The following is an 11,541-nucleotide window of genomic DNA, read 5'->3' on the forward strand; positions in this document are numbered from 1 at the left end:
CTTTTTTTTTTTTTTTTTTTTTTTTTGTGAGGACAATCAGCCCTGAGCTAACATCCATGCTAATCCTCCTCTTTTTGCTGAGGAAGACTGGCTCTGAGCTAACATCTATTGCCAATCCTCCTCCTTTTTTTTCCCCCAAAGCCCCAGTAGATAGTTGTATGTCATAGTTGCACATCCTTCTAGTTGCTGTATGTGGGACACGGCCTCAGCATGGCCGGAGCAGCGGTGCGTCGGTGCGCGCCCGGGATCCGAACCCGGGCCGCCAGCAGCGGAGCGCGCGCACTAACCGCTAAGCCACGGGGCCGGCCCAGAGAGTCTTTTTTTCTTTAAAGATTCCTTTTTTTTTTTTTTTGATGAAGATTGGCCCTACACTAACATCTGTTGCCAATCTTCTTCTTTTTCTTTTTTCTCCCCAAAGCCCCAGTACACAGTTGCGTATCATAGTTGTAGAGTTGTAGCTCTTCTATGTGGGATGCCGCCTCAGCATGGCTTGACGAGCAGTAAGTAGGTCTGCGCCCAGGATCCGAACCAGCGAACCCTGGGCTGCGAAAGTGGAATGTGCGAACTTAACTGCTATGCCACCGTGCCGGCCCCTGTAAGAGAGGCTTGATGACAGATAGGGGTGGCTGCCATCCCAGATTGACTCCTAGGTGCCAACACATAACAGTTTGGTGTTGTATCAGAACATAATGATTTGTGGGTGTGTTTAGATACCGAAAATCTGCCCAGATATCTTTGTGAAATGTTAGTTTAAGAGAAGATGACAAAATATTTTATGGCAGTAAGTTTGAAAAGTTGTGACAATTTGTCTAATTCCTAGTAAACTGTATGAAAATTGACACAAGAAGGTATAGAAAATTCGGATAGTCCTATGACTTTTAAATAAATGGAACCAATAATAAAAAATCTTCTAAGCCCAATAGTTCTCTGGTAAACTCTCTTAATATTCTGGGGAACAATTAATCCATGCTCACGGAGATTGTGGTAGAACAGAAATAGGAGATACGCTCCGTAACTCGTTTTATGTAGATAATGTGACATGGACATCAAAGTCTGACAAGAGAAGTAGGAAGAATTAAATTAGAGACCAATCTATGATGGATATCAAGGAGAAAATCACAGATAAGACGTTAGCGAAGTGAATTCAACAGCATATCAAGAGGATGCTACACTGTGAGGGAAGTCATAGTCCAGGACTGCAAGTTTGGTTTACCGTTAAAAACATTAGATCAATATAAAGCTTGACATTAACAGATTTCATGAAAAATGATGTGATTTCTCAATTAATACAGAATAAAATTATTTGATTAAAATTTAACATCATAAATTCAGGAAAAATATTTGATAAAAATTAACATCAAATCATGCTGTAAAATTCTGAACAATGTAAAAGTGTTCTTCTTTAATTTGACAACTGGTGCTGCAGGAGACACGAATAATGTCATACTTAAAGTGAACCTTGAACGCTTTTACATAGAGAACAAGACAAGGAAGCCACCGTAATCACTTCTGTCCAACACTGTACAGTAGAGTAAGGAGGAAAATAAAATACAAGGCGTAAGATTTGGAAAAAATAAAAGTAGAATTCACTGATGATGTGAATATTAATTCAGAAAATCCAAAAGATAAATTATTACAGTAAGTAAGATTGTTGAGAAAGATTACAGTGTGGAAAAAAGGGAAATACTTGTCTATCTATATACTTGCAACAAACGCTTGGAAAACGAAATTTTAAAAGAGTTACAATAACATCAGAAGAATCATTTTCTTATTTTTTAATTTTTATTTATTTATTTTTTTCCCCCAAAGCCCCAGCAGATAGTTTCATGTCATAGCTGCACATCCTTCTAGTTGCTGCATGTGGGACGCGGCCTCAGCGTGGCTGGAGAAGCGGTGCGTTGGTGCGTGCCCGGGATCCAAACCGGGGCCGCCAGCAGCGGAGCACACGCACTTAACCGCTAAGCCACGGGGCCGGCCCAGAAGAATCATTTTCTAATTCCAAGCCTTATAAAAGGTGCTTAGAGGCTCGGTGGGGGATTATTAAACATTTCTGAGAGACCGTCAAGAGAGCTAGATAGATGGATGGAAATCCATGAAAGAATCTAAGATGTTCGTTAACAATCAAAATCACAACAAATGTTTTTTAGGGGGATTGAAGAATAACAAGCAGATTCCAAAGGCTGAGTTCAGCCAACACACTTTTCTCTCGAAGAAAAGCAGTGTGAGCGTTTGCTGTACCAGATGTCAAGAATTATCGTAAAGCTTCGGTAATTGAGACAGAGAATCTCAATGCAGGGACAGTCATCAGGTCAAAGGAACAGAATAATGAGCTCAGAGACAGATCCTTGCATAAATGGGCTCCCACCCGCCTCCCTCCCCCTTTTACTGCAGTGTCTGTGCAGGAAGTAGAGAAAGGATGGTGTTTCCATAAATAGTGCTTGGACCATTTAACCATAAGGAAAAAATTAAATTGTACTGGTAATTCACACCATACACACAGTCAGCTCCTGGTGGGTTAGAGGCCTCTATGTAGAGGTAAAACCATAAGACCCTGAGATGCTAACATGTGTTATTTAAAGACTTGGGGTAAGAATAGATTTCTTGAAAGGCACACAAATGCCCTAACCACAATGGAACAACCTAGACAGATTTGACTATATTAAAACTGAAAACTTTGATTCTCCAGAAGACACCACAAGAGAGTGAAATGTAAGTCACACAGGCGGGGAATATGCTCACAGAATACGTGGTTGTCATTCACTAGCATTTAAGTATATGAAGAGCACCTTAAAATGAAAAGAGAAAAAAAAGGCAATACTGTGGATAATTGGACAGAAGATCTGAATAGCGTCACCACAGAAGAGCCAACAGTAATGGCCAACCCAGGAATTGGGAAAGGTGCTCAACTTCATTAATCATCAGATAATGAAAAAGAAAGCCAGAGAGGGAAACAGGCACGCCCACCAGATGCCGCAGGTGACAACGCTAAGAGCAGACGAGAGTGTGGAGCCTCAAAATTGTCATGCATTGCAAGTGAGAATGCTCCCTGCACAGTCGTGTGGAAAAGACTCCCCATCATCTAGGAGGTTGGGGACTGTGCACCTCATGGCCCCGCAGTTCCTTCCTAGAGGAGTGTGTGCACAGGAGTCTTTCACAACGTCCCCACCTGGAACAGCCACGTGGAGCCGTGGTGCAACGTTCAGATGAATGGTGTCACTTGTTGCTGAGAAGGCGGTGGGGCTTCTCCAGGCCACACAGCTGGTGCAGAGCCTGGAGAAGTTTCCCCTCCTCCTGCCTCCCCCATCCAGGCCTTCTCTCCCCAGTGCTGCCTCCCCGACTTAGATGGTGTCTCTGACCCCGTGTCCCTCCTGTCCCCAGAGCCCACGGTGGTGTTTGCCAAGGAGCAGCCGGCGCGCAGGGAGGTGCAGGCCGAGGCGGGGGCCAGCGCCACGCTGAGCTGCGAGGTGGCCCAGGCCCAGACGGAGGTGACGTGGTTCAAGGACGGGAAGAAGCTGAGCGCGAGCTCGAGAGTGCGCGTGGAGGCCAAGGGCTGCAGCAGGCGGCTGGTGGTGCAGCAGGCGGGGCAGGCGGACGCCGGGGAGTACAGCTGCGAGGCCGGGGGCCAGAAGGTCTGCTTCCGCCTGGACGTCACAGGTCAGTTCTTGGTGCGGGGGGAGCTAGCCTGTGTGGAGGTGAGGAAGGACTGGCTCACGGCACAGACAGACTTTTGTGCACTTTCCTTACGACTTCATCTCTTTGTGTCTCCTACCCTTCCATCTCCCATCTTCATACTCATTTTGGGCCAGGGGAGGCTGGAAGGGAAGGGTACATGGAAAGGAGAGGGCTGTTCTGGAAACCTGCAGGGGCACCTCCACACGGTAATGCTCAGTCACCTGTCCAGAACCTTCTCGTGGTCCTGGTGTCCGAGACTGGCTCTACCTGATGCTTTGGTGTGAGGTAGACCAGTTGTCTCTCAGCTGGGCTATGTGACTTCCTCCTGTTGTGTGTTCTGATGACTCCACGTGCCCTCACCACACCTCAGGCCAGCTCTTGTCAGCAGGAGACGTTCCAATTTCATGAACCTGGGTTAGGGGAATTTTTGCCACACAATCATACTTGGAGTTACGTCAAGAATGAACTTTGGGTTATCAAATTTGAGGTGTCTGGGACTCTCTTCCTTCCTTTTCATGGGTGAAAGCTCTCTGTCACCTCTGAGTAACAAGATGTAGGTATGTGTTTGTTGTGATGTCCGTGCAAAGGGAGGAGAGAACGGACGATGGGTGAGTATTCACCTGTGATGTGTAGGGTTATTGTGTTAAAGCAGATATCGTTTTGCCTTTTTCCTCGGTTTGGATGTTCAATGTCAGAATTCCCTTTGGAGTTACATTTGTAAAGTTAGGAATGGAAAGGAAAAAGTTGCTTCTGCCACATCGACATGCTTTGCTACGAGGGGCTCCTGTGGTAGCAGCCTCTGCTTGGTGGAGCAGTATTGATTTCATAACACTTTACTAATGGTGAGTGCGTGCCTTTGCCTCCTTGTCTGGTACGTAGAGAAGTCTAAGAAATTAAATTATTTTCCTGTTGTTAAGAGAGTCTTTTTTTTTTTTTTTTTTTTTTTTTTGTGAGGACAATCAGCCCTGAGCTAACATCCATGCTAATCCTCCTCTTTTTGCTGAGGAAGACTGGCTCTGAGCTAACATCTATTGCCAATCCTCCTCCTTTTTTTTCCCCCAAAGCCCCAGTAGATAGTTGTATGTCATAGTTGCACATCCTTCTAGTTGCTGTATGTGGGACACGGCCTCAGCATGGCCGGAGCAGCGGTGCGTCGGTGCGCGCCCGGGATCCGAACCCGGGCCGCCAGCAGCGGAGCGCGCGCACTAACCGCTAAGCCACGGGGCCGGCCCAGAGAGTCTTTTTTTCTTTAAAGATTCCTTTTTTTTTTTTTTGATGAAGATTGGCCCTACACTAACATCTGTTGCCAATCTTCTTCTTTTTCTTTTTTCTCCCCAAAGCCCCAGTACACAGTTGCGTATCATAGTTGTAGAGTTGTAGCTCTTCTATGTGGGATGCCGCCTCAGCATGGCTTGACGAGCAGTAAGTAGGTCTGCGCCCAGGATCCGAACCAGCGAACCCTGGGCTGCGAAAGTGGAATGTGCGAACTTAACTGCTATGCCACCGTGCCGGCCCCTGTAAGAGAGGCTTGATGACAGATAGGGGTGGCTGCCATCCCAGATTGACTCCTAGGTGCCAACACATAACAGTTTGGTGTTGTATCAGAACATAATGATTTGTGGGTGTGTTTAGATACCGAAAATCTGCCCAGATATCTTTGTGAAATGTTAGTTTAAGAGAAGATGACAAAATATTTTATGGCAGTAAGTTTGAAAAGTTGTGACAATTTGTCTAATTCCTAGTAAACTGTATGAAAATTGACACAAGAAGGTATAGAAAATTCGGATAGTCCTATGACTTTTAAATAAATGGAACCAATAATAAAAAATCTTCTAAGCCCAATAGTTCTCTGGTAAACTCTCTTAATATTCTGGGGAACAATTAATCCATGCTCACGGAGATTGTGGTAGAACAGAAATAGGAGATACGCTCCGTAACTCGTTTTATGTAGATAATGTGACATGGACATCAAAGTCTGACAAGAGAAGTAGGAAGAATTAAATTAGAGACCAATCTATGATGGATATCAAGGAGAAAATCACAGATAAGACGTTAGCGAAGTGAATTCAACAGCATATCAAGAGGATGCTACACTGTGAGGGAAGTCATAGTCCAGGACTGCAAGTTTGGTTTACCGTTAAAAACATTAGATCAATATAAAGCTTGACATTAACAGATTTCATGAAAAATGATGTGATTTCTCAATTAATACAGAATAAAATTATTTGATTAAAATTTAACATCATAAATTCAGGAAAAATATTTGATAAAAATTAACATCAAATCATGCTGTAAAATTCTGAACAATGTAAAAGTGTTCTTCTTTAATTTGACAACTGGTGCTGCAGGAGACACGAATAATGTCATACTTAAAGTGAACCTTGAACGCTTTTACATAGAGAACAAGACAAGGAAGCCACCGTAATCACTTCTGTCCAACACTGTACAGTAGAGTAAGGAGGAAAATAAAATACAAGGCGTAAGATTTGGAAAAAATAAAAGTAGAATTCACTGATGATGTGAATATTAATTCAGAAAATCCAAAAGATAAATTATTACAGTAAGTAAGATTGTTGAGAAAGATTACAGTGTGGAAAAAAGGGAAATACTTGTCTATCTATATACTTGCAACAAACGCTTGGAAAACGAAATTTTAAAAGAGTTACAATAACATCAGAAGAATCATTTTCTTATTTTTTAATTTTTATTTATTTATTTTTTTCCCCCAAAGCCCCAGCAGATAGTTTCATGTCATAGCTGCACATCCTTCTAGTTGCTGCATGTGGGACGCGGCCTCAGCGTGGCTGGAGAAGCGGTGCGTTGGTGCGTGCCCGGGATCCAAACCGGGGCCGCCAGCAGCGGAGCACACGCACTTAACCGCTAAGCCACGGGGCCGGCCCAGAAGAATCATTTTCTAATTCCAAGCCTTATAAAAGGTGCTTAGAGGCTCGGTGGGGGATTATTAAACATTTCTGAGAGACCGTCAAGAGAGCTAGATAGATGGATGGAAATCCATGAAAGAATCTAAGATGTTCGTTAACAATCAAAATCACAACAAATGTTTTTTAGGGGGATTGAAGAATAACAAGCAGATTCCAAAGGCTGAGTTCAGCCAACACACTTTTCTCTCGAAGAAAAGCAGTGTGAGCGTTTGCTGTACCAGATGTCAAGAATTATCGTAAAGCTTCGGTAATTGAGACAGAGAATCTCAATGCAGGGACAGTCATCAGGTCAAAGGAACAGAATAATGAGCTCAGAGACAGATCCTTGCATAAATGGGCTCCCACCCGCCTCCCTCCCCCTTTTACTGCAGTGTCTGTGCAGGAAGTAGAGAAAGGATGGTGTTTCCATAAATAGTGCTTGGACCATTTAACCATAAGGAAAAAATTAAATTGTACTGGTAATTCACACCATACACACAGTCAGCTCCTGGTGGGTTAGAGGCCTCTATGTAGAGGTAAAACCATAAGACCCTGAGATGCTAACATGTGTTATTTAAAGACTTGGGGTAAGAATAGATTTCTTGAAAGGCACACAAATGCCCTAACCACAATGGAACAACCTAGACAGATTTGACTATATTAAAACTGAAAACTTTGATTCTCCAGAAGACACCACAAGAGAGTGAAATGTAAGTCACACAGGCGGGGAATATGCTCACAGAATACGTGGTTGTCATTCACTAGCATTTAAGTATATGAAGAGCACCTTAAAATGAAAAGAGAAAAAAAAGGCAATACTGTGGATAATTGGACAGAAGATCTGAATAGCGTCACCACAGAAGAGCCAACAGTAATGGCCAACCCAGGAATTGGGAAAGGTGCTCAACTTCATTAATCATCAGATAATGAAAAAGAAAGCCAGAGAGGGAAACAGGCACGCCCACCAGATGCCGCAGGTGACAACGCTAAGAGCAGACGAGAGTGTGGAGCCTCAAAATTGTCATGCATTGCAAGTGAGAATGCTCCCTGCACAGTCGTGTGGAAAAGACTCCCCATCATCTAGGAGGTTGGGGACTGTGCACCTCATGGCCCCGCAGTTCCTTCCTAGAGGAGTGTGTGCACAGGAGTCTTTCACAACGTCCCCACCTGGAACAGCCACGTGGAGCCGTGGTGCAACGTTCAGATGAATGGTGTCACTTGTTGCTGAGAAGGCGGTGGGGCTTCTCCAGGCCACACAGCTGGTGCAGAGCCTGGAGAAGTTTCCCCTCCTCCTGCCTCCCCCATCCAGGCCTTCTCTCCCCAGTGCTGCCTCCCCGACTTAGATGGTGTCTCTGACCCCGTGTCCCTCCTGTCCCCAGAGCCCACGGTGGTGTTTGCCAAGGAGCAGCCGGCGCGCAGGGAGGTGCAGGCCGAGGCGGGGGCCAGCGCCACGCTGAGCTGCGAGGTGGCCCAGGCCCAGACGGAGGTGACGTGGTTCAAGGACGGGAAGAAGCTGAGCGCGAGCTCGAGAGTGCGCGTGGAGGCCAAGGGCTGCAGCAGGCGGCTGGTGGTGCAGCAGGCGGGGCAGGCGGACGCCGGGGAGTACAGCTGCGAGGCCGGGGGCCAGGAGGTCTGCTTCCGCCTGGACGTCACAGGTCAGTTCTTGGTGCGGGGGGAGCTAGCCTGTGTGGAGGTGAGGAAGGACTGGCTCACGGCACAGACAGACTTTTGTGCACTTTCCTTACGACTTCATCTCTTTGTGTCTCCTACCCTTCCATCTCCCATCTTCATACTCATTTTGGGCCAGGGGAGGCTGGAAGGGAAGGGTACATGGAAAGGAGAGGGCTGTTCTGGAAACCTGCAGGGGCACCTCCACACGGTAATGCTCAGTCACCTGTCCAGAACCTTCTCGTGGTCCTGGTGTCCGAGACTGGCTCTACCTGATGCTTTGGTGTGAGGTAGACCAGTTGTCTCTCAGCTGGGCTATGTGACTTCCTCCTGTTGTGTGTTCTGATGACTCCACGTGCCCTCACCACACCTCAGGCCAGCTCTTGTCAGCAGGAGACGTTCCAATTTCATGAACCTGGGTTAGGGGAATTTTTGCCACACAATCATACTTGGAGTTACGTCAAGAATGAACTTTGGGTTATCAAATTTGAGGTGTCTGGGACTCTCTTCCTTCCTTTTCATGGGTGAAAGCTCTCTGTCACCTCTGAGTAACAAGATGTAGGTATGTGTTTGTTGTGATGTCCGTGCAAAGGGAGGAGAGAACGGACGATGGGTGAGTATTCACCTGTGATGTGTAGGGTTATTGTGTTAAAGCAGATATCGTTTTGCCTTTTTCCTCGGTTTGGATGTTCAATGTCAGAATTCCCTTTGGAGTTACATTTGTAAAGTTAGGAATGGAAAGGAAAAAGTTGCTTCTGCCACATCGACATGCTTTGCTACGAGGGGCTCCTGTGGTAGCAGCCTCTGCTTGGTGGAGCAGTATTGATTTCATAACACTTTACTAATGGTGAGTGCGTGCCTTTGCCTCCTTGTCTGGTACGTAGAGAAGTCTAAGAAATTAAATTATTTTCCTGTTGTTAAGAGAGTCTTTTTTTTTTTTTTTTTTTTTTGTGAGGACAATCAGCCCTGAGCTAACATCCATGCTAATCCTCCTCTTTTTGCTGAGGAAGACTGGCTCTGAGCTAACATCTATTGCCAATCCTCCTCCTTTTTTTTCCCCCAAAGCCCCAGTAGATAGTTGTATGTCATAGTTGCACATCCTTCTAGTTGCTGTATGTGGGACACGGCCTCAGCATGGCCGGAGCAGCGGTGCGTCGGTGCGCGCCCGGGATCCGAACCCGGGCCGCCAGCAGCGGAGCGCGCGCACTAACCGCTAAGCCACGGGGCCGGCCCAGAGAGTCTTTTTTTCTTTAAAGATTCCTTTTTTTTTTTTTTGATGAAGATTGGCCCTACACTAACATCTGTTGCCAATCTTCTTCTTTTTCTTTTTTCTCCCCAAAGCCCCAGTACACAGTTGCGTATCATAGTTGTAGAGTTGTAGCTCTTCTATGTGGGATGCCGCCTCAGCATGGCTTGACGAGCAGTAAGTAGGTCTGCGCCCAGGATCCGAACCAGCGAACCCTGGGCTGCGAAAGTGGAATGTGCGAACTTAACTGCTATGCCACCGTGCCGGCCCCTGTAAGAGAGGCTTGATGACAGATAGGGGTGGCTGCCATCCCAGATTGACTCCTAGGTGCCAACACATAACAGTTTGGTGTTGTATCAGAACATAATGATTTGTGGGTGTGTTTAGATACCGAAAATCTGCCCAGATATCTTTGTGAAATGTTAGTTTAAGAGAAGATGACAAAATATTTTATGGCAGTAAGTTTGAAAAGTTGTGACAATTTGTCTAATTCCTAGTAAACTGTATGAAAATTGACACAAGAAGGTATAGAAAATTCGGATAGTCCTATGACTTTTAAATAAATGGAACCAATAATAAAAAATCTTCTAAGCCCAATAGTTCTCTGGTAAACTCTCTTAATATTCTGGGGAACAATTAATCCATGCTCACGGAGATTGTGGTAGAACAGAAATAGGAGATACGCTCCGTAACTCGTTTTATGTAGATAATGTGACATGGACATCAAAGTCTGACAAGAGAAGTAGGAAGAATTAAATTAGAGACCAATCTATGATGGATATCAAGGAGAAAATCACAGATAAGACGTTAGCGAAGTGAATTCAACAGCATATCAAGAGGATGCTACACTGTGAGGGAAGTCATAGTCCAGGACTGCAAGTTTGGTTTACCGTTAAAAACATTAGATCAATATAAAGCTTGACATTAACAGATTTCATGAAAAATGATGTGATTTCTCAATTAATACAGAATAAAATTATTTGATTAAAATTTAACATCATAAATTCAGGAAAAATATTTGATAAAAATTAACATCAAATCATGCTGTAAAATTCTGAACAATGTAAAAGTGTTCTTCTTTAATTTGACAACTGGTGCTGCAGGAGACACGAATAATGTCATACTTAAAGTGAACCTTGAACGCTTTTACATAGAGAACAAGACAAGGAAGCCACCGTAATCACTTCTGTCCAACACTGTACAGTAGAGTAAGGAGGAAAATAAAATACAAGGCGTAAGATTTGGAAAAAATAAAAGTAGAATTCACTGATGATGTGAATATTAATTCAGAAAATCCAAAAGATAAATTATTACAGTAAGTAAGATTGTTGAGAAAGATTACAGTGTGGAAAAAAGGGAAATACTTGTCTATCTATATACTTGCAACAAACGCTTGGAAAACGAAATTTTAAAAGAGTTACAATAACATCAGAAGAATCATTTTCTTATTTTTTAATTTTTATTTATTTATTTTTTTCCCCCAAAGCCCCAGCAGATAGTTTCATGTCATAGCTGCACATCCTTCTAGTTGCTGCATGTGGGACGCGGCCTCAGCGTGGCTGGAGAAGCGGTGCGTTGGTGCGTGCCCGGGATCCAAACCGGGGCCGCCAGCAGCGGAGCACACGCACTTAACCGCTAAGCCACGGGGCCGGCCCAGAAGAATCATTTTCTAATTCCAAGCCTTATAAAAGGTGCTTAGAGGCTCGGTGGGGGGATTATTAAACATTTCTGAGAGACCGTCAAGAGAGCTAGATAGATGGATGGAAATCCATGAAAGAATCTAAGATGTTCGTTAACAATCAAAATCACAACAAATGTTTTTTAGGGGGATTGAAGAATAACAAGCAGATTCCAAAGGCTGAGTTCAGCCAACACACTTTTCTCTCGAAGAAAAGCAGTGTGAGCGTTTGCTGTACCAGATGTCAAGAATTATCGTAAAGCTTCGGTAATTGAGACAGAGAATCTCAATGCAGGGACAGTCATCAGGTCAAAGGAACAGAATAATGAGCTCAGAGACAGATCCTTGCATAAATG

General features: G+C 44.5%; 1 protein-coding gene across 1 annotated transcript in view; it reads left to right on the top strand.

The window, feature by feature from the left end:
- OBSCN (obscurin, cytoskeletal calmodulin and titin-interacting RhoGEF) overlaps positions 1–11,541 on the top strand; it is a 159,170-nt gene that overhangs the window by 40,108 nt on the left and 107,521 nt on the right. The window contains 2 exon segments of the mRNA XM_058554620.1: positions 3,379–3,654; positions 7,973–8,248. Coding sequence (XP_058410603.1) covers positions 3,379–3,654; positions 7,973–8,248 — 552 coding nt within the window.

This window comes from Diceros bicornis, chromosome 1 (genome assembly GCF_020826845.1).
Source record: "Diceros bicornis minor isolate mBicDic1 chromosome 1, mDicBic1.mat.cur, whole genome shotgun sequence".
NCBI lineage: Eukaryota > Metazoa > Chordata > Mammalia > Perissodactyla > Rhinocerotidae > Diceros > Diceros bicornis.